Source organism: Xyrauchen texanus, chromosome 11 (genome assembly GCF_025860055.1).
Source record: "Xyrauchen texanus isolate HMW12.3.18 chromosome 11, RBS_HiC_50CHRs, whole genome shotgun sequence".
NCBI classification, from domain to species: Eukaryota; Metazoa; Chordata; class Actinopteri; order Cypriniformes; family Catostomidae; genus Xyrauchen; species Xyrauchen texanus.
The window spans coordinates 7,723,121-7,747,548 of record NC_068286.1 but is presented as its reverse complement, the minus strand read 5'-3'; the positions used below and the strand labels follow the sequence as shown (position 1 = coordinate 7,747,548).

At 37.3% G+C, this 24,428-nt stretch overlaps 1 protein-coding gene across 1 annotated transcript in view; it reads right to left on the bottom strand.

The window, feature by feature from the left end:
- Window positions 1-347: 347 nt before the first annotated feature.
- LOC127651665 (dickkopf-related protein 2-like) overlaps window positions 348-24,428 on the bottom strand; it is a 24,911-nt gene continuing 830 nt past the window's right edge. The window contains exons 2-4 of the mRNA XM_052137613.1: window positions 6,915-7,065; window positions 6,189-6,320; window positions 348-2,608 (exon numbers count right to left, since the gene is read on the bottom strand). Of these exons, the coding sequence (XP_051993573.1) occupies window positions 2,358-2,608; window positions 6,189-6,320; window positions 6,915-7,065 (534 nt within the window). The 3' untranslated portion in view covers window positions 348-2,357. The remainder of the gene's footprint in view (window positions 2,609-6,188; window positions 6,321-6,914; window positions 7,066-24,428) is intronic.

Below are 24,428 nucleotides of genomic sequence, written 5' to 3'. Positions count from 1 at the left end.
CTCTGACCCCAGCTTAGCTGGGATATGTGAAAAAAATAACTTTCACTGTATGTATGCAAAAGTGTATGTATAATGTGTGACCAAAAGAACTAAAGGCTTCTATGAGTGTGTAATGTAAAAATAGATACTTCAATATTTATTCTTAATTATTTGTATTTCATTGGAATATCCACCAATGCATCGGCATTATAGAATCAAATTCTACCTAAAGTTTCTAAAATGCATTTCCTGAGAAATTGTCTTTGTTCCACACCTTCAGTTCCTCATTCAGAAGCTGATATCCTTTCAGAGCTTAAACAAAGAGAGCAGTCAAATCCTTGTAATACAAAATACATTCTTTAATCTGAGTAAATCAATGTAAATACACATTGAGGCAGAAATATCAAATAAAAAAAAAACACATGAGCTTTATAAGAAATATGATTTGAAAATAATTTAATAGTAATAGTTCTGCATGGCTATTTTCATATCTGTGGTGTAAACATATAGAGACTGACTACATGGATCTCACACTAGAATATAAAAAAGTACGTCGGAAGTAAAATAAAAAAAAAAAACGTGTTTTAAGCCTTTATGGAACTTTATTCATGAGTTCCTTTCTCATCAATATATACATGATATACAACTGCATTTAAATACATTTTGAAATCTTAGCATGTTATTTACAATATAAAAGCTTATCAGTTTTTATGAATATTTTGTATTTTAGCTAAATTGTATTGTGGATCTTGGAAAAATACTAATACTTAACACACAAAACAGTATGGTCAATGAATATGATTCATAAAATCATAATTAAAAAAGCACATTATAATATCTGAACATTCACTGAACACCGCTCTCATTGTAAACAACTTCCCTTGATAATCAGAATCGATTTAGTATTTCTGACTAAATAAATCTGATAGAAACTATTGCGAAATGAATAAATTCAAACAAATGATCATATTTCCCAGGCAAGTGTTTTTACTATTACATAAAAAAAAAATTGTTTGGTTGCCATGTACATATTATCTTTCTCATACTTTGTACAATCATACTCAAAGTGCACTTTCAGAGGGTTAGATGTCTGGTATTTAGGACAAGGGCTTTGCTTTATGTTCACCTACGTGGACTAAGTACACTAACGTTTCGCCAGCAACAGCGACGACAAAGGTAACTTTATACACTGCTTGTAAAACCCATTACATTACGTGCTCTTCTAGAGATTGGCACTTTCCGGGGTTGACTCTAAAAATATGGATTTGGTTAGTCTTATCTTGATGGCCAATAGCAGAGCTTCACCCCTCCATTTAAAGCCCGTCTTTGCCTTCCCCCAGTCTGGGATAATGTACATGACTCTGAGAATCCAATAAAACTATTTTTCTAATGTTTATATCTATCATTAAGGGGCAAATTCGCTAAACAGTAGCACAAACTACTTTTGCGGAACGTTTTTGTATCTTATTCACTAACCATCCACAATTCAGCATAATCAGGTTTTAAATGGGCTGGAAAACAACTGCGCCAATGAAGTGCATACACGCCTCTTTTCTATGTACATTAGATTTATTATACTGTAGATCGTGCCTTATTCACAAACGTCAGCACTATTTGGCTGGTGCAGTTAATGTTGCGCTATTGTCATGGAAAGGATTTTTATTTTAAGGCCCATTTGTGAAATTGGACCATGCAAACTGATCTGATTTGCCTTAATTACTTGTACTGAATTAGGTGCTAAAAATGCATGTGCAAATAAATGACGAAATCAGAGGACTATGATCAGGGCTGGACTGGTCATATGGCATACTGGGCATCTTTCCAGTGGGCCGACGCACTTTGGGGCCAATCAGGGGCAGACTGGCTATTTGGAGAACCAAGCAGGCCGGTGTGCTGGCCGAATGGGCTGCGATAAGCTAAAATGATCCGCCGTGTTATTGGGCCAGTTGCCGAATATGTAAAATCCTTGGCCAATCATCCCCACCCCCACTCGACAACTTTTGGGCCAGTTTCTAGGTAAAGTCCCAGGCTGATTTCTCTTCCCAGTCCAGCCCTGAATAAGATACCACAGTATGTTGAAATAATAGAAGCGAGACATTAGTGATAAATATGGCTTTCAAATCATTACACCTAGGTACTGTGAAACATGTGCAGCAAACATTTTTAAAAAGAGGCCAGGAGAGCTACCCCAATGGCTGTGTTTGAGCATACATTGCATTGGTTCATTCCCATCCCAAACCCACCCAGTTCTGGTACACATTCATCTGTATATCATCGTTTCTCCATATATCACAGCTGAGTAAGTCATAGAAAGAGGAGTTCTTGCCAGCAGGACTCACGGACCCCAAGCTGCAGCTTATTTGCAGGGGTCCGCCGTCTCAGATCCTCTGGCAGACGTGAAGTCTGGACCTGGAGAAGGAGGTGGCATCCTTCCACACCTTGCAGGCAAGTCCCTTGGCACAGTCACAGCGTTGGAAAATCTCCAGATTGTGCAAACCTTTCTTGCGTTGTTTTGTGCACACTTCACCCTGTTGCAGCACTGGCTTGCAGATCTTTGTCCAGAAGTGACGAGCGCAGCAGTAGCCCTCCGAGCAGTCGGAAGAACGCAGGCAAGGGTCGCCCTCGTGACCTGTACATGAAAAGAGATGGCTCAATGAAATATAACCATGATGGAGATGGTATATTTTTTTGTGTTAAAGGAATGGTTCACCCAAAACATTCCGTTCATTTACAAAAAAATTTAATAAAAGATTAGTGGAAGATTATTATCAACGACTTAAATTTTGCCTTATTCCTCACACAGTTTTGGAACGATATTCGCAATTAGTCTTGGGTAAGCAACTCAAAAAAGCAATCCATTTCAAATGACAAATTACTTCTCTAAAATTGTTCTCAGATTACTTTAGCAATTACTTACTTGAAAAAGTAATCACATTACTGATTACTTAAGCTACTAAGAAATTTTAAGATGAAATTTTATTGATGGATATAAAACAGAAAGGTCCACCACCACCAGTTGAGTCCCGTCCTGCACGGGGGTAGGCTCCTCGCCCCTGCCTCCTATCTCCAGCAGGGGCGAGGATAGGGGCGTGTACAACTTCTTCGGACCATCAGATGGGACAGGACTCAACTGGTGGTGGTGGGGTGGTGGAGGTTGCCGTGTTAGCACACTGAAACAGCAATGTGATAGATTGTGTACAGAATTATAAAGCAATGGCTTACATGTGATTGGCTGGGAATTACCCCGCTAATGGTGCAATGATGTACAGCTGTACTTGAATTAATTGAAAGTCAGTAACTGTAATCTGATTATAAGAATTTAAAATGTAATGCATTACACTACTTTTGCCAAAATACACAAAAAAATAGTTTATTTTTAAGCTTTACGAATTTCGATCTCAGAACAAATATATATTTTATTTTATTTTGTTAAAAATTACTTAAATTCAATTTGATAAAAAAATGTTATCAAATTGAAATGTGTAAATCTTAATTAATTTTTTTGTGTGTAGATTACAGTACCTAAATTATTTGTAATCAAGTTACACCAAACATGTTTCACAATTTATTTAAAATAAAAGAGTAATTAAGTAAATCGCATTTCTATTCAACAATGTAAAAATTAGGAAAACATTTCTAAAATGCAGAAAAACTATCCAAAAAACTGCGAAACTGTATCTACAAACACATAGGTTTATGAGTTCCTAAAGCAACTGTTTTTGTAATATAGGGACAAATAGCCACTTATATGGGGTAGTTTATTCTTCCTTCACGGCTGTTGGCAGGGTCCATATCTGTATGTATTATCTATGTTAAGATGGTGTTACATAAAATTACATCTTACGTTGCACTGTGAGTGTCGAGCACTGCCCCAAACAGTAAATGTTATTTCACTAGCAATGGCACTATATGTTGTCAATTGAGGTCAATTTTAAATAAAAATTGCATGTACATGAAAACACTGTTTTGACTTTCTTACAAGGCTAAAGCATTTTCTGTACTCCATCAGACTGCACTTTCAATTGCATTAAGCCCTGTATATAGACCCAGTGCTGCAGCGCCTACTTTGAACAAATCATTTCCTGAAATATTTAGTCATTCAACCCATTTGAACAGAACTTGATATGCTTGGCCAATGGTTTATTTCACTCTTCAAAGGGATAATTAGTGTAGCAAATATTTATTATATGTACTGTGTGTTACTTAGTCAAGCATGATTTTGTTTTGTGAAACAATTGAGCATGAAGGCTTTGCCTGCCAAAGGCTATTTAACGCAGAAAGTGGGCTTCCTGGAACAAAACCACAGTTTCCTGTTTGGTTTCCCCAATGCAAACTCTGATCACCAGTGTCCATTTAAGAGAGGACACCAGCAGACTGTAATCTCTCATGTGGACATGTGGTTGAATTACATCACAGATTATTGTTTTGTGGGTTATTTTCACAAAGGCCATAATCCAATTTTTTAGTACATTTGTGATTGATTTAAAAATGTTTAATAATACTTCCAATGAGGATGTGTATTCCGGTCACTTTGGTGGATAAATTAACTGACTACTATGGGGTAGGAAATGAGGTTATTTTAAGTTCCATTTGCACAATTGTTTTAATAGTTGGTAAATGTAGACATTGCCAGGTGTAAAAATAAAATATTTAACAGAATCAGACTGCTAGCAACTACCAGAAATACCCTCGTAACAAATCTCAGAAATAAAAAACCAAGGTTCAATTTTGGCATGTTTGCCTGTAGTTGTTACTGGACTTAGATTGGAGAGCAATGTTTTAAAGTTAAAAAAAAAAAAAAGTCAAGGCTTGACTACTTGTACATCCATTGTGTACTTAGAATAATTTGTCTGTTATTCAGTACTTAAAATGTAAAGCCTGATATCATGAACAGTACGTGATCATGGCAACGAGTGCTGTATTAAAAGTTTTTCCGCAGTTTCCCAGTGAAATGTACAGCAGGGGGCGCCAAAAGCGAGTGCAATTGTGTCGTAATCACACAAGATTTTTAAGGTGTATATTAGATGGAGGTTTTAAAGAGTAAAACTTACCACCCTAACCTGAAACTTGAACCTATATCTATCCAATAGTGTCCTAAAAGCAAATGAGGGGTCAACAAAACAGACATCCTTACCCTAAACCAACAGCTAAACCGAACCGAAAGTGTGGAAAATGTAAATAGTGACATGAAAAGCAATTTTCTGAAGCAACACATCTTTTTCACTTTTGTTTCATGCATCAGCTTGCATGTTTGGTTGGGCTCAAAGCATGGACTGCCGAGTCCAGTCTAACACTCTATTAGAGGAGCTACTGAGGAAGCGAATTACATTGAAATAAGTGAGCAAATGTTGGTGGGTCTGTAATACAAGCATTAAAATGTATTGTTTCGATAAAAGTGTTTCGATATAACATAGCAGTTTGTGAGTAATTGTGCGAGAAAAAAAAGTGTTTAGAAATTTACAATCAGCCATTGGTGTGAAAGTGAATAAAACGCACTGTTGTTGTAGCGCCTCTAGTGGTCATTTCACCAGGAAACTGTAGTGAAATGTAGAGCGTGGCACTTAAAAGTCAGTTTGCAAAAATTCCGTTATAGTTCATTCAATGTTACTAGGTTGATTAAATCACAAAGAATCCACACATTATTCTAAATGAGTCAACACAGCATTTTGTGTCTGTCTAAATGAATGTTTTGTAGTTTAATTTATGTATAAGTGTGATTGTACTGTAAGCATATGTGTTACTAAGGCATGATTATATAGGTGTGGGAACAGCAATGCATTGTGCTTCATCCCACAAAATCCTTGCGCTGTGGTTAAATCTTCAAGATACATGAGCTGCATTTAATTACAGCCAAATTTGTGGCCCGCCATCCATCTGAATAACCGTAGCCAGAGAATCAACTCATTGCAAACAGTTGAGCACAAATAGGAGATGCTCTTTCCAATCTTGCATAGCTTTAAATGGTCGTATCATGCATTTTCCTTATTTTTGATTACTTTTTATTTCTCACTGATCACTTTCCACATGCTGTATAATGTTGGTAAAGTTGTATGTTTTATTTAAAATTTATGACAATTTTCCTCCCTTTAGGCTCTTTTATCTAATTGATTCTTTATAATATGACCCCTTTATATTAAAAAAAATATATATATATATATATATATATATATATATATTTTGTGCATCCTGATTCTTAAGTAGTTCCTCACCTTTAAGAGAGATCTTGGCTTGAGCTTTCCCATTCCTCCTCCAGCCTTTGTCTTTGATAGAAAGCTTGTTATGCTCCTCCAAAGGTGATTTATGTGAGGTCAATACACTCTCTGTGATGGGGATGCATATATCTAAAGAAAAACAGAGGAATCCAACTTAAATGACTGAAGTTCAGGCATGAAACTCTACATGTTGAACCTGTTATCTGTAAGGCAATTGCTTCGCTCACATGTGAAGTGTTACACCATTTGGCTCACATGGTGTAAGCTGATAGGTCATTTGACATGTAATCGGGGAGCCAATTGATTTGCCTTCTCCCTCTTTGTCTGACATTTACATTTCTCAGTTTTGCAGGTAAGCCGGTTTAACTGCAGCGTTCTGCAAGAGGTTTTTTTTCTTCCCTGAAACCCTCCTCCTCCCCAGCTATGTCTAGATATGCTACATGGGGATTGTATTTATGTGTAGTTGTGCAGCAGCATGTCGTACATGCTTAGCGCAGTATGTCTGTGTATGTTCTAGTTGTAGCAAGTCTTGTACTTGATCTGCAGCAGCAGCAGCAGCAGCATAGCGTATACAGTTCGCCAAGACCACAATCCTATCAATATGTCATACCCACATTAACATGCTAAATCTTTCTAAGAGTTGTCATGATTGCATTTTTCAGTTGAAGTTAGCCTGAAGACATTCATTGTAATACAACAAGAAACAGTTATACAATTACGCACAGTTGCTGCAGCGGTTGCCAGGGCAGCACATGGCGTCTCTGTGGCAACGCTTCTTTCTCCTGCGGCAGGTGATACAGTGAGATTGGGCATGTTGTGGACTTTGACAGTAACTGCCCACCATGCACTCTTGATCCTTGCTGCATGGGTATCCCTGTGAAGAAAATGGAAAAGACAGCTTAGATCCAGTCCTTTTCCACCAAGTCTTGTGTTCAACACTGACTATCAACATAAACATGCACTGAAAAAATGCTTCAGTCTATTTTGAAGATTTCCACATTGCCATTGCCATTATCTCATAATAATGTTCATTTTACAAAATCAGCCTGAATGCTAAGCATTTAATCAAACTTAATGATGAGTATGATCTATAAAACAATGTTTTAATACAATACAGTTTGGTAAATGCCAAGTAACTGTACAGTACTTGCCTTGGCATTAATTAACTCATTTTAGACTCTGGCGAAGTGAAGCATATTTAAATAAATCTAATGTAAATTATTTTCTTATAGGCAGATGCTATTTGCACCCTGGTGCAAATAATGGTAAATACTAATTGCACCCTGGTGCACATAGTGTCAGATGATATCTGCACCCTGGTGCAAATAATGATATATGCTATTTAAACCCCAGTGCAAATAGTGGCAGATGCTATTTGCACCCCAATCCTGGTGCAAATAATGACAGATTCTAATTGCACCCTGGTGCACATAGTGTCAGATGCTATTTGCACCCATATTTAAATACTATCATACAGTAATAGCATCACTGCAGTGTGTCTATTGTGTTTATTTAGAGTCCCACAGACAGACTACATTAGCCCCTACCCATAAACCTAACCTTAAACTTACCTTAGAAAAAATAACCTTGGTTTTACTACAGTAACCATGGTTTCACGTGGGAACAAGTGCGATCAACAGAACCAAAGCCTTCTATGCACTCCTCAATATTCAACGTGAGCAAATCACTGTGATGAAATCAACATTTATATTAATTTAGATCTATTATTTTAAATGGTATTAAAGGAAACATTATGAGTGGAAACAGGTAATCAAATGGGAAAAAGAGTGGGACAAAACGTGGATTCGAACCGCGGTCGCAAGGACAACAGTACACATTCACACCCCATCTTTACACCTCACGCCACTGTAGCGGCATCTGTTGGTTAGTTTGCCATCAGGCTATTAGGGTGCTTACTATTGCTTGGACTCATTTCATTGAATGTGTGTCATAGAGGGTTATTAATTGAGAATTATTCTTGTTAGTTCCTTGAACAACCAAGCAGTTAATATTTTAGAAATTACTTATATTCAGTGTAACACTATAGAGAAAAACAGTAAGAAGAGCTAGGAGTAAATCTGATTATCACAACTCTAAAACACCAGATATGTAAGCGCAGCGTAGTTCTAGCGGGAAGACTAGCAGCAGTACATCATTGCACCATTAGCAGGGTAATTCCCAGCCAATCACATGTAAGCAATTGCTTTATAAGTCTGCTCACAATCTATCACATTGCTGTTTCAGTGTGCTAACACGGCAACCTCCACCACCCCACCACCACCAGTTGAGGCCCGTCCTGCATGGGGGTAGGCTCCTCGCCCCTGACTCCTATCTCCGGCAGGATATTATGTTTTCGAGTACAACTTCCTCGGACCACCAGACAGGGCTAACGCCAAAGAGAGAGACATTACTTTTCTGTTTTATATCCATCTAATAAATGTCATCTTAAATTTCACTCAAGACTTCCTGATAGAAATGTAATCCATCACTCATCTGTCTGTTGCCAAACGAAGTTCCAAATGTAAGTTCAAGAGAAACTCGTTCATCTAGGCCTGCCAATCATATCCCAATTAGCAGCTGTTTCCCTCACACCAGTGATGCTTCTTCCATTTTTATTTTTCAAAATGCCTTCAAAATAACAATTATTATTTCAGAATTGTCTTTCTAATTTTTGTTTTAGTCAGATAGTTCAGGAGGCATCTCAGAGCCCAAACCCCATTGAATGCTCGAGCCCCTCTGTTATGGGCCAAACCCATTTGCCTTGTGCTCCAGGACTACATGAACCAGTGAACTTGTGAAACATATTTTTATGTGACAGCTAAACTCTGGATAACATTACATGCAAATTACCAATTTAATTAAAAGCATCCTGCATTTTCCTTGATATACTTTTTCTTAATAGTAAAAATTTTGCATTCTGCTCAGAAGATGCTGAACACATTTTCAGACTTTTAAAATAACATTTGTTTTTGCTGTCCTTGACAATGAGACAATGATAGCTGACTGGCAAAACCCCTTTAAACAATACAAATTATTGCCAGTTGCACACAAATGAACTTCATCAAGATTATATGTTGATGTATAGCTGAACTACTTGAAAAAGGGTCCACATAATTTTGGCAAATACTGTAGTTTCTTAAACAGATAAATCGGTAATGATGCCCCAGTTCAAGCCTGATTTCAATGTTTTGCAAAACCTATGTGAGGCAATAAGGGATATTTGTTAATCCAAAAACTCTGGAGGACTATTGTTATGTCTGTCACTTTGAATGCACACATTTTTCATAACTGTTGCCTACTGCACAAAGATTACATTCCAAGTCAAGTCAAGTCAAGTGGTTTTTATTGTCGTTTCAACCATATACAGTTAGTACAGTACACAGCAAAACGAGACAACGTTCCTCCAGGACCATGGTGCTACATAAAAACAACAAAGGACCAACACAGGACCACATGAGACAACACAACGAAATAAAATACCTATATAAAAAACCTATATATACCTATATAAAGTGCACGTGCAAACATGTGCAAAAAGTACAGGACAGTACAACAAATTTCTGACAATGAACAGGACAATAGACAGTGAAGCGCCGACCAGTACTCAGTAGTGCAAAAAGATGACAGTTTCTAAAAATGTAATACTATGAGATAGTGTTCTATGCACTAGTGTTCCAGTCTCAAGTTGATCCATTGAAGATCATGTCAAATGGAAGTCCTGAATAAATTACAAGTATTTGTACACCCTTGTGATGTCATTAGCCCCAAACAATTGTAATAGAACAGCCATGGTCACAGGATTTTCTAGGATATCTAGACCAGAAGCTCATCTTTCCGCCTGAGATAATTACAACTAATCTCAGGCCGGACCTGATCTTGTGGTCAACCTCGCAAAAGTCTCTGTTCATCGTGGAACTAACTGCAGTTGGTGAAGCGTATGAACGTAAAAGGCTGAAGTACTCAGACCTAGCAGCCGAGGCCGTACAACGGGACTGGCGAACCCAGTTGTTCCCCGTAGAGGTTGGTTGCAGAAGTTTTGTGGCTACATCAACAACTAGGCTGCTGAAGGGGTTGGGAGTGAGAGGATGGGCCTTCCGACATGCCGTCAGGTCGCTGTCAGAAGCTGCTGAGCAAAGCAGCAACTGGCTGTGGCTAAAACGATAGGATACCAAAGAGGGGTAAAAGCAGAGGGGGGCGCAGTTGAGCCCTTTGGAGGTGTCGTGGGCTTATCAAAGAAACACCAAGGAAGGAGGGTGCCCACTTGACGACCCCAATGAAATTAGTACCCCTACCCCCCACCCAAGATATCAAGAAAATGCTCAACTACATACACAAACGTTACAATATCCAACAATACCCACTCAGTGATCTGGGACCCACAGCAGGACCTTTGCAGAAGTGAAGATGCTTTCTTTAGTACCAGTTCAAGTGTATTTTAATCTGAAGGAGCAATCAGAACATAGGCTATAGCAGCTTGAATCTTTCAAGACTTTTTACCAAAACTCGGCACGGTGCAGAAAAGCAACAGTCCTGGATGGAAATGTACATTGGAGACACATAATTGATTCTAAAAGTTATCTCACCTCAACCAATTGCTTCTCTAGATGGCTTGTAAATCTTCCCTCCAGATATTGAGACATTAAAGACAAACTAAGCAATGTCTTCATATTGTTCTGTAGTGGTTAAAGCTCATTAACAGGGTTTCCACTCTTTTCAAGGCTACATTTCCCAGTATATTTTATGTGCCCAACAAGTGAAATATTTAAGCAAAAACACATGTCAATTTAAATCAAGCTTTTATGTAGGAGTTTCGTGTGTTTTTGACGATAGTTTCTCACATCCAGAAAGGCAGTTTGCTACATGTGATTATTGTTATTGTTAATTAGTGTGATTATTAATGTGATTTAATTCAATAAATACATAGTCTGTATGTGCTGCACACTTCAGAGTGCTCTGCTCTCTGTCATCTCACACACACAAGAGCGCTCATGATGAGGTGTTTTCAGTGTACAAAAGCCCTGCTTCACACATTCATTTTGAAGCACGCATCACTTGCAGGTTATATATTTATTTAGTTAAATCACATACTTCTGCAGTTTATTTATCACACTAGGACATATCACTATTTTAATTTGATTAATTGTGCATTCAAACATACATTTCCATCCAAATATGTCATTTTCCACAACTTTTTGCGTTTTACAGATAATTCCATTTTTTTGACTAGATTCCGTGATTCTGTCCTTGTTCTCCGCATGCAACATATGGAAACTCCCGAGGTATTAAGGCAGAATCACCATGCTACCAACCCAGGGTGTGAAAGAATTTTCAAAAAGTCTGGCCATCATCATTGTCTAAATAACTCAAATTTAAAAGTTGTACGTTTATAATTCAAATGTTCTTTTTAAACTAATCTTATTTAGTACTATATCGATACTTAATCTGTTTAGTCAGAGTGAAGCAGAGATGAGAGCAGATGAGCAGAGAATGTATGTGACACGGATTAGTTCACTATAATATTTTTCAGGATAAATAATTGTTTTCCAGGACATATGTGTCAAGTGGGAACCCTGATTAACATTGAAACCTTATGACAAAATCTACATTTTATCAGCAGAATTCAATGTCGGGAAGCAAATGGCGTGACAAATGTACAGTAAATGTATCAGAATACCCCCCAACATAAACCATGATTATTTTTCATGCAGCTAATATGTCAGTTGTAATGTAATTTCATTATAAGACATTTCAGTGTTTTTTTTCTTCTGAAATGACTGGTGTTTCTGGCTCAGTTGATAGAGTGGATCGGCTACTAATTGCAGGATTGGTGGTTCGAATCCCGGCCCACACGACTCCACATGCCGAAGTGTCCTTGGGCAAGACACTGAACCCCAAGTTGCTCCCAATGGCAGGCTAGCGCCTTGCATGTGTATGAATGGTGTGTGAATGGGTGAATGAGTCACAGTGTAAAGTGCTTTGAATACTGTAAAGGTTAAAAATGTGCTATATCAGTGCAGACCATTTACCATTATTTTTGTTTTCTTTTTTCTTTAGAAGTTAAACTTTTTAAAAGTGAACAAAAAAATGACCGAGCCTTTGACAATGCTTGTTTAAATGCTATCACAATCACAATAACAGAAACCAGCTAATGAAGATTTACTGAGAGAAACAGGTTGCAAGCCTCAGTTGAGCGCCAAATGCAAAGCACGTGTTCTGACCAGGAGAGAATTATATCTAAATATCTAATAGCACTCAATAAAAATATTCTCAAATTCTCAAATTCATGTGTTTTGTAGATTGACAGAGTTTAAAGCAATCTTCCATTCTTGTGCACAAAACAGAGAGTTCGAAACATTGAAAACACATGATGAAACCGCGCCAAACCACCAATGATACTCGCAAGAGGAATAAGGAACAAATGAAGCCCATAAAGATTTTAAATACTAAAAGTCACTGACCTCAAAATTCAGTGCTCATTCACTACATAATTAGAAAGTTTGTGCATAAATTTATCGTGCAAAACAGTTCTGTACAGATTTCCAATAGGTGTCATTGCCTATTAGGGACAGATAGTAAAACATGGCTTCACAAATAAATGGTTCATTCATCACAGGAATTAATTTAGCCCTATATTGTTCAGCTAGTGAGTCTAAACAGTACTCATTATCCTGGAAAAAATGTGGATATATTGTACTGAAATTAAACTATCCTCATCCTTATTTATTCAAGGCATTTCCCTTCGGAAAAAGAGAGACAGCAATGCATTTAAATTGAGATGATAATTACATGATAAGGTTGTGAAATAGGTTATAGAATTTTAAAAGTGTGGAACTGTTGAGGTAAACATAAAGTTACGATGAAATTCAATATACATATGTAAACCAATGTTTGATTCTAAAGCTTAAAGTGTCGCCCGCATGTCCTGCCCTTCTCCACAGCATCGCCTAAACCACAAGCTAAAGAAGACACTAAACCATGTCTGCACATAATCTGGCGACATCATCACATCAGGATTTTACTGTAATGACCCAGTCAGGGTTTTGATACTACTCAATGCTCCTCATCCCTCACTGATTTCACAGTCTGCTTTTATTCCTCCCATACGTTCATGTGTGAGATAAGTAGCGAGATAATAAACTACGGGACAGACAGCAATGAGGGAAGCCCACTGGCCCCTGTGTCACTGCTCTCATGCTAGTAAATAAATGAGTAGCCTCGTCCTTTTAGGGATTTATATCAGGTAATACCAAAACAACGTCAAATCTTATCTTGTTAGTAGCAACAGATAAGCATGTGATACTTCCGCTATATGGATCGCAGGCAGATTTCTAAACCTTTATCTGCTGGCTTTGAGCCTGGCAAGGCTTACTTATTTTAAACTTGTTTATAGTAGATATTGGACAACCCATCTTACCATTGTTGGGGATGCTACTTTGAATCTGTCCTAAAATGCAGTTAAACTACAGTCAAGCTACTCTTTAGAAAGCTATTCAGAAACACCACAAAATTCTAACAAAAAGTAAGTACATTGAAGCTACAGCATTTAAAGACAATATAAGACAATATATCTGACTGCATATGTGTGTGTGTGATATATGTATATATATATATATATATATATATATATATATATATATATATATATATATATATATATATATATACACAAATGAGCTGTCAATCGATTTTTTATTTAATTAATTACATGGTGTCCCAATTAATTAATCTCGATTAATCGCCTTTAATCGCATATACATATAACAATAATTCAATATATAATGATGAATCATTAAAAAAAATATATACTGTATATAAATAAAAAATATTCAGATAATTAAAATGCATTTCATTCCTGTGGCAGAAGAGTTCATCATTAATAAGACAAAACAAAAAACTGTTTTAGAATACAATGTATTGTTTACTACCATATTATTGATCATAAGTCAATCATTGTCACACAGTTCACAGCAATCCATTACACAAGTGAATTTGTCAATCAGTTGGAGATTTATGATGAGGGCTTGTTTAAGGACTTTCAATTTACACCTGCGTCAGACATGCTTCTGTAGCGTCTCGGGTACGTTGCATCAGAAACATAAAATGTTTAGGTCACTGTGTCAAGTTAAATATAGTTTAATACTTAGAACACATCTTGAGATCTCTTAGTTTGGATTTGCGCTCCGACAAGTGTTTTGAACGCAAGAACGTAACGCATGTGTGTGTTCTTCTGTCTGCTGGATGGTTGTTTTCTTCACTGCATAAACTGTGCATTGCTCACACAGCTGAAATTTCACTTACTGCCCTCTGGAGTAAACAGGTGGCACTACAAGCTTGCATTTCTCAGGAATCTTCCTTATTATGGTCTGGGGGCATTGCAATTAATTGTGTTAATTTTTTAAACGCGTTATTTTTAATAAAATTAATCACAATGAATTAATGCGTTAAATCGACAGCCCTAATATATATATATATATACACACACTACCGGTTTTGAAACACTCATTCGTTATTCTTTATTTTTTTCTTCACATTTTAGAATAATAGTAAAGTCATCACAACTATGGAATAACATAAATGGAAATATGGGAATTATGTTGTGACTAAAAAAAAAATCAAATCTGTGTTATATTTTAGCATCTTCAAAGTAGTCCCCCTTTGCCTAGTAATTGCATACATGTACTCTTGATGTTTTCTCTACCAACTTCTTGAGGTATCACCCTGAGATGCTTTTTAAACAGTATTGAAGGAGTTCCCATCAATGTTGGGCACTTAGTAGCTGCTTTTCTTTATTATTTGGTCCAAGTCATCAATTTCCAAAAACTTTTTTATTTAAATAAAAAATATGAAATGTGTTTTTTAATTAAATAAATTAATATGTTGCACAATTATATTTTTGTCTACAAAACTAATTTCAAACATTTAAGCATTTGCCTCAGATCAAAAGATTTTTAAGATCATGAGAAACATTTCAGTCAAGTGTTTCAAAACTTTTGACTGGTAGCGTATGTATATAAAAATCTGCTCATTCAAACAATTCATGTAAGAGAACTGGTTAAAAAAATAAAAGCAATCATTTTAGTGAAGGACTCACTCGTTAATTTACTAAAATGAATATTTCACAAGAGAAAAACAGTACAGTTTAGGCTAGTGTATTTGATTTTTGCATCACTTGACTTGAACAAATTTTGTTGCGCTACACCGCTTTTCGTTGGACAAATAGCTTGTTAATGGAAAGCTACACTGTTTTTAAAAACCATAATTACCGTCAGACAAAAAATTTTTTGTTATGTTAAATGCTGTCAAGTTTAGTAGTGATGCTACTTTTAGTTACAACCCAGAACTACAAAAAAAATGTCTAAAAACATTTTTTTCAGATATGCTTTTCTTTATCTACACAACAGACTATGAAATTGTGAAAATGGTTTGCACACATAAATCTCATGTCTCACACATATGTTCCTCAAGGGCCCCAGGGCCCAGCTTAACTTGACCCTGCAAAAGCAGAGGTGACACCTGACACCATCAATGGTGTTGGTGAATTGAGTGGGTTTTCAACATTAAAATAAACTGTCACTGAACAAACAAACTTTATCCGGCCTTCAAGGGCACGGCCCTATCGATATCATATGGCACAGGAAAGTCAAGTCAAGTCTTTTGTATTTGTATATTGCTTTTAAACACACACCAAAGCAGCTTTACTGGAAATCATGCAAAAATAAATAAATAAATAAATTGTATTTGAGGGTTTATGTGTGTATTTTTTTCACAATCATGCTACCACAAAAGGAAAATGATGAAAAGTTTAATTCTGTCCTGCAAGCCTGTCACCTCATAGACAGGCTAAAAAATTAGCATTTTTAGTTAGCATTATAACTGTAGGCCTACTTAAAAGGCAAAGACACTAAACTGTACAGCCTTCATAGTTACAACTTATTATGAGTCAGATCTGGTAAATCCGACATTGCGGTGGCACTAATTTATGCCCATATTGCCACTTAGGAATGAAGTTAATCGTATGCTAACTATTTTAGCCTCAGAATTCTGGCACTGCTCCAGAGATGCAATATTATGCCTTTGTTGTGGTAAGGCACCCCATTGTGTGTTCTAGACTTCCCTTTTTTCTCATATGATGGAAATATTTTGTTTTAGTCTGGCTAGTGCTAAAAGGCTGCCACTGCCTGTTTTATTTCACTCTCTCAGCTTTTTAGCATTACTAAACAGTCACTTAACCTCACAGGGAGCACGAGAGGGGAACTCACCTCGTCTTTTTTACAAGCCAGACACAAACAATCCCCAACACCAGTTCTACTCGTTAACGGAACCTCAGTGTCAAAATTAAAAAAGAGGGAAAGTTAAAGTCCCAAGGCTGCACTACTGATGTGAAACAGCTCTTGTGTTTATGCAGAACACTAGTCCGTTAGCCCGCTAGTTGAGAGGTTAAAGTGGTTAATGTGTACTGTGAATGGCAATATCCTTCTTTTGGGTTGCCCATAATTGGAAACCAAACCATCATTGGCCACCATTGAACTTATACTCTACTCATCTAAAGAGAGTAAGCACCTTTAAAGTGCTTTTTTGTCCTTTTTGGAGCTTTATGGCAGTATAAATCTGTTTTCATTATATGGAACGTTTAGACAGTCTGCAAAACAATCTGCATAAAATCACCTTTGAATGCAAGTCACAGGTTTGGAACAAAATGGGAATGTTGATGCAGTAAATTATGAAAATAATTACATTTTGGGGGCAAACTGTTGCTTTAAAAGCACAGTTATGTAGGTTTATTGTGATTTGTGGGCATGTAAATCAAAACAGAAATACTGAAAGGACAACATCTGACATGAGTTTGATTGTGGTAGGCACATTTAGACACATTTAAATTAAGTTTTAACTACTAATATAACTCTGCTAATATGCAATGGCTATGGATCAGCTGTACTTAGCAAGGGCAAGAACACACTAGAGTTGGGGTACTCCGATGCATTTTTTCTCAGACTTGACTCAGACTCGAGCCTTTGGGACTCCAAAGTCCAGCCAATTCCATGGCATTTGATTTGTGATGCAATGAACAAAATAAAGAAATAAAAATATCAAAACATAAATAAATGGACACTCTGTTTGCAAGTAGTTGTAGCACCCACTGATGTCATAGGAGTAGCCAGAGTTTGTTTCATTGGTTGAGCAAACACACCTGCAGAGCCACACACTCAGTCAACCAATATGATTGAATGTTACTACGGAGACTGCTGTATAAAATTGGCTAAGATGTGGCTAACATGACAACACATAAAGACAGCCAATGTACTAGAAACTACAATGCCGTTTCTCAAGGCATGGGACCTGACAGCTGGTCAAATCGCACGTGGCGCTCGTGCAGCCAAGATGGTGCTCGCATAGTGGTTTCATCATGGTTAAAACATAATATCAAGAACTTCTTTGAGTCAAGTCACCCACATCACAGTTTTTGGTAGCATCACTGATTTTTCTTCTTAAATTAAATATCCTCTTTGTCCTTCTTGCTATTGTCTCTGGTATCGTTTGCATAGAGAAAAAAAATAGATTTAATAGATCAGAAAGTCGATTTGTGACACCAGCGCTGAAAAAGCTTGATGCAGCACAACAAATTGTGAAACAGATTACAGGTGTCTCGAGATGCATTCATAAATACTGAAAGTTAAAGTGTCCAAATAAAATTTGACCGTCCTGCTCAACAAATGGTAAAACAGTACGCAGGTGTCTTGATATGCATTTATAAATATTAAAGTTCTTTTAAACTTAACAGTAAGTTGTGGCACAACGATCAAAGATGTCCGTCCAGTGTGTGTTTACATGGCCTGGACGCACGTGTGCCCATAACTCGCCCTATAGACTACTTGAAAAACTGCCCCGAACCTGGCCCAAAGCCTGTAGGTTTGTCGGGTACCATCGGACTCAGATTGGGTTGAAGACCTTATATATATATATATATATGGGTTGAAGATTATCTATTTTATGTAGTACTTCCCTTCAAAAGCTACATTGCATAAAACATACTGTAATTTACACAAATCATTCTGTTCAAAAGTTTGCATCCCCTTGGTTCTTGTGTTGCCTTCATGAGCACCAATGAATGTTTGCACCTTTTGTAATAGTTGTGTATGTGTCCATCAATTGTCCTAAGTGTCAAAAGCTGGATGTTTATATCATTTAGCCACTGTTGGGAAGAACTCAAATGTGCAGATGATGCTGGGAAACCAAAGAAAGTACAGTATTTTTCTAAAGAAATGTGGGCAGCTTCACAGCTCAGGACAAAGCAGGGACTCATGAACAATTATTACACAAACATTCATTAATCATGGAGAAAGCAACACACCATATTAAAGAGTTTGCTCTCGTGCCAGTAGCTCTAAAGCTCATGTGAGTTTGTCTCATGATCGCACACAGGAGATCAACGGTCGGTGAAGAGTTTCACTTAATAATACATAATAAGGGATAAGAGAACAGTTTAGATAAATTGAATGGACAAATTGAAAATGAAACAGAAATACAATCATAACTCTGGTTGTAATGACGCAGCTTTTACTTTCTTTAATCTAAGTTTGAGTGGAGGGGAACAGCAACAAATAATGGACAGAACGCAATAAGAATTATGTTGAAGGACAGATTTGTCTTCTTACACCTAAAGCATTTCATACTGAAAACACATACTGACAATTGTGTTTTCTTAGTTGAGAAAGTTTCAATAGTCTTAAAATATTGAGGTTGAGTTTACGGTTACAATTGAATTCAGATTCATGAACAGATTCATTCAGACTCAGACTCGACTCGGACTCGGCCTGTTATGGACTCGGTCTTGAGTCCGACTCGGCCCATTTTGGACTCGGATTCGACTCGGTCTCGATTGTTTAAAGACTCGGACTTGACTCGGACTCGACTAAGGTGGACTCGAACCTAACACTAGAAAACACCAAACCGTATTCGGCTTGTCACCGTTAGGACGAATGTACAAAATTGGGTGGCTGTTTCTCTTGCCTGCCTAATTTACAACACTTGGGAGTACGCCAGTGCGGGAGATTTATTGGGAGCTTGTGTTATAATCTTCACCATATCCTTGAGATTTACAGAGTTTGAGGTCTTGAGAGGAAACATCCAGCAGCTGTGTAATGACATATAAAACTGTGAAGCATTCTTCAGACAGCTTGTCCAGATGGGAGAGAAAATATGTAAGAAATTGACTACAAGGAGTTCATAGTGAATTAGTAAATTAAATCCAGAACACTTGCCATCACTAACTCATTGAACCATATCCTCCCTCCATTCCAGACCATGTAAAAGACAATATTAATTACACAAATACATAACGTATTTTAACAAAGTTAAACCAAAGGCTTAACTTAAATTCACGAGTAGCTTGTGCAAAGTGTGAGTTTATTACAATAATTCTGTGGGGTTTTCAATGACTGTATTTTTTTAAGGCATTCTGGTATTAATCTCAAAGGAAAAGTTCACCCAAAAACTTTTAATCTTGTCATTGTTTACTCAATGAATCCATATTATTTAACATGATTACATGGGAAATGACATGTTGCTTCCAAAAGTTAATGTACCCTGAAATCAACCCCTTACTGCTGAATTAATAACAAGTGGAATCCTCCATAACTATTTCAACTGTGATTACCTTTTCCTCTAGCGCTACCTCAGATAATTGGGTTCTGGTAAGTAATTACCTTCACATAAACAACTTTTACTCCACTGATGGTTTAGTTTATGGTTGGGGTTTGGCTTTTGGAGTAGAGTTAATAAATATACTGTAGGCATTCTTGTTCACTGTATTACATCAAATTTAAGACTTAATCGCTGATATTTGTCCTCTCCGCAATAGTTCTCAAATCTCATTTAAAGTTGAGATTTTCAAACTTTCCACATCACAGTCTCTCGCATAACATGTGAGCAACATGTCTAAAAGAAACTGATCATCACCCTGTGAATTGGGTGACTGGAGTTTCAAAGTTATTCAGCCGAAATCGATCTATGCTCATCGAAATTATAAACACTGCCCCCAGTGGCCAAAGCTGAAATGTCCACAGTGTGGCACCTAAAGCAAGTTGTATTTTAACTGTAAAACTTTAACCCGAAACCTAACCATCAGTGAAGTAAAAATGTCATTTTAGAGTGAAAATGCAACCTCTGTATTGCGCTCACCATTGTTAATGTAAACTCAAGTACTTTCTGGTTTCCACGAGACCAGAACCCATGTCTCAAAAGCAGTTCACACTATCAGTCACGCCACAGGGAAAGGTGAACACATTTGAATTGATGCAAAAAATGCCTGATTGGGAAATGCACTTATCAATAATTCGGCTGAAGGTGGTCGATTTCAGGGTTCATGAACTTTCGGAAGCAGCTAGTTGATTAGCCATGTAAACATGTTGCTAAAAATTTTACCTTTGCATAGAACTCAAGCCTGTGATTTCACTTTCCACATTCTGCTTAAGAGCTACTTTTGTGTTTCAGGGAAGAAAGAAAGAATTACGGGGTTGGAATGCAACATGACCACATTGGAAGTCAGCGTGTTATTTCCGAGAGTTCCACTACACTAGGACCGGTAACATTATACCAACTATCGAGTGGAATCTCCATACCAGACCAGAAGTGGAGCCAGGAGTTTTTCAGAAGGGTGGCCAGGCAGGAGCAAGCGATCAGCCTGTGGTGGCCCAGAAATGTTCGGGCAGCATTTTTATATCGTCGGTGAATGGATACAATGATACCCGTGATGGAGAGGTTTGGCGACCTTGTTCAGACTTCGGTCCATAGTGGCCACGGCCACCCCTGACCACGCCCTAGCTTCACCACTGAACCAGACATTTTTGCATCAGCTCCATAGTGTTTACCTTCTCTTGTGGTATGACTGGAAGTGTGTTGTATCAACAGCATGGGAGACCCAGGTTCAGATGCTGTGTTGAAACCAGGAAGTAATAACGTTTGCATAACCAGTGATGAACGTGATTCGGTGGTTGCTTTTTCCCTGTAACGTTACATTTTTACTCCATGTTAATGGTTAGGATTAGATTAGAGGTTTGGGTTGGGGGGTACAATTTATAAAATATGCAATCATCTTCAATGTATTACAGCCTGCCCAGCTGAAAACAACTTGCTTCACGAATTGCTTTTAGCGCCCCTCAGTGGACACCTGGAAAATGGAACACACATGCCCATATGCCCAACAACACTTACCGCTTTGGCCACTAGGGGCAGTGTTTTAAATTTTGGTAAGCACAGACCAATTTTAGCTAAAGAAAACTCAACCTACTGTTTCTGATTTCACTATGAGATCAGTCTGTGAAATGACACGAGGGCAGTAGCAGTTTTAACCACCATGCAAAACAAGCAATTGCGTATGGCCCCGGATGTCAAACCGTTTGAGGGGTGACATGATGTTCTGGGTAAACGCGCAAATACACTGTTGTCAGCGCTCTTAGAGCAGTTGACGTTAGAGGTCCGCCGGGTTTGGGTCAGTTTTTCAAGTCGAACTTTGGGTTTGGGTTTGTAATTCATGAAAAAAAATATACAGGAGCTTGTTTCGCCCATGAGTTAGGAGCCGTTCACACCAAACACGTTTTTGCTTGCGTCTGCTCTGTTTTTCCATTGTCCAAGATGATACTCTGTACTGCAGCATAAAAAGGTCTGACCATTTACACAAAAAGAGAATATGAACAGAGCATTTAGCTATCTTCAACAAGCAGAATCATGTTTTTATGTTCCATCTACTGTTTAAGAGACTCGCTAATGTGGGTGTTAAAAATACACTTTTATCTTTCACATATTATCTTTTGTTAACCTCATAAAATGTTATAAACAAAACTTCCAGTTTCAGAAATACAAAGAACAGTGTATTTGTCTGCAACGACATCTGCAACTGGAAACTTCCAAATGAGACAACAAACTTGCTCTGCTAGCAATCTACCAAGTTGTTAGCAATCTACATTTGGATAAGCAACTAAATGGAGCATGACATTTAACTAATATTGGATTGTAGTGGTTTCCACATGTATGTCTGTGGTCTGATTGACCAGGCCACCTGGGTTTACGGACATGGCAAGGTTGAGAGCAATTGTTTAGATGAGGGTCTGGCAAGGAAGTCTGCATACTGGAGGTCTTCCCACTCCAATGAGGGAGTGAGATGGAGAAAAGCTCCTCTCCCATCACCTCCTCCTTGCATTGTCCTGCAATAAATTATGTCTGCTTTCAATCAAGGCAATGTCTGCATATTTATGGTCAATCTGAGAGACATAACCAAGACCAAAACTGAACCGAAGGAGAACCATTTGAAGTAACTGTATCCTGTGATTTACTCATGTTGCAAATTTATGCTGATACAATGAGTGTCCTAATTTAAATCCCTAGAAGCTTTGCGGTAATCCAGGATTTACCTGGCTAGAAATATGATATAAGCATCACTGATTTTTAAGACCATTGGCCATTGAACTGACCGCTAGCGATCCCTTTCATTTCTGAAAATTTGACTTGTGTCATCCACTAAGTACAAATGCCTTACTCAACTATACTAGAAATGTTTGAGCCCTGTAAAACTGATCGTAATTAAGCTACAGTACATAAACTATGGCATGAGATTATCTTTGGCACTTGATAGAAACCAAAGGTCAAAGGCATGTGATCATAATCTACAATGCAAATCAATCAGGGTCAAACCACACCATTATATTAAGTTTAAATGGGGAAACTCACAAAAGAAATTGTGACGAGGAGGAGGGTGTGGCCGGGCCGTGATGGTGCACAGCCGGCGCTGAATCAGCTGATCAGCGGGAGAGCGAGATAAAGGGGAGCCGGAGGCCCAGTTCGAGAAAGAGAGAGAAGCACGCGGCCGAGCTGCATGTGTGTCTGTGTTCGGTGATGTTTTATGTTGTTAAGTTCATTAAACCGTTCTGTTGACTGTTCAGCCAGTTCCCGCCTCCTCCTTGCCCGACCTTGAACTTACAGAAATATTGTGGAAAGAAGTTCTTCAGTGAAATATGAATGGTTCTGTGCCAATTAATTTGACATATAATTAAAAAAAGACAATTTTGTTCTGTCTTAGTCTTTAGAACATGACATATCCTTCTTGTGAAAACAAGTGTAGACCTGTAGCCATTACTTTTATATTGCCTTGAATAAGATTTCAAGATGTGGTTCACCCAAAAAATCGAAATATTCTGTCATTATTTACCCACCTTTTTATCCAGTTTTTCTAATCCCGTTTGACTGTCTTTCATTCATGGAAAAGAGGAAAAAAAGAAGTGATGTAGCTGGTAGATAAGTCTCAGTCACCATTCACAAATCAATACATCATTTTCTATAGAATGAAAGTGAATAGTGACTGAACATCAGCCTACATCTCCTTTTGTGTTCCACAGCAAAAGAAAATCATGCAAGTTTGGACCAACATGAAGGTGAGTGAATGATGACAGAGTTCTCATGTTTGGTGAACAATCCCGACTATATGCAACTGTGTCTCCACGTAATTCCCTTTCATCAACGTGATTTATCAAGTTTCAATGAGTTCCATTAAGTGACATATGATAAATATTTGCACAACTGTTTACATTGCAGTATTCATGTTACACTAGTTACTATAGTTCATTACTATTATAGTAAAAACAACAACAGTGTGTAATTACAAGTAGCTCCACAAAATAATTGCACAGTCAGTGGTTCATTTTACTCATTATGCACATAATAATGTAAATACATGTAATATGAGCACTAAAATGCCGAGTGAGACTGCTCTGAGAATCTGTACGTTAAATGTAATAATGGAAATAAGTGTTTCTTCTGGCACTTTTAGCACTGTGAACTTCTAGAAAGTAAAGCCTTTTTAATGTTTTTTTCATTCTCACTAATTTATTTGTATCATTATTAGGCTATTATGTATCCAAAAGTGCACCACAGGACATTTGTCAGGAGTCATGAAAATTCCCAGCACAGTGTAATATCCACCACATCTCAAATTCTGCATTGTGTTTGATAGAAATCTGTGGTAGAAATTGCATTTTTAATGTTTCTGAAATAAAATAGCTACAGTAATTTCATAACATAAATAAATAAATAATATTTTCATGCTTTTTGCAAATAATTTGACAAAATTACAGATTGATGATTGGAAATGATGCTCTAAAAATAGTATTTATCTAATATAAATTATATTAATATAAATACCCTAATATAAATTAAACAAATATTTTTTTAAATAACAAGCTTGCTCTT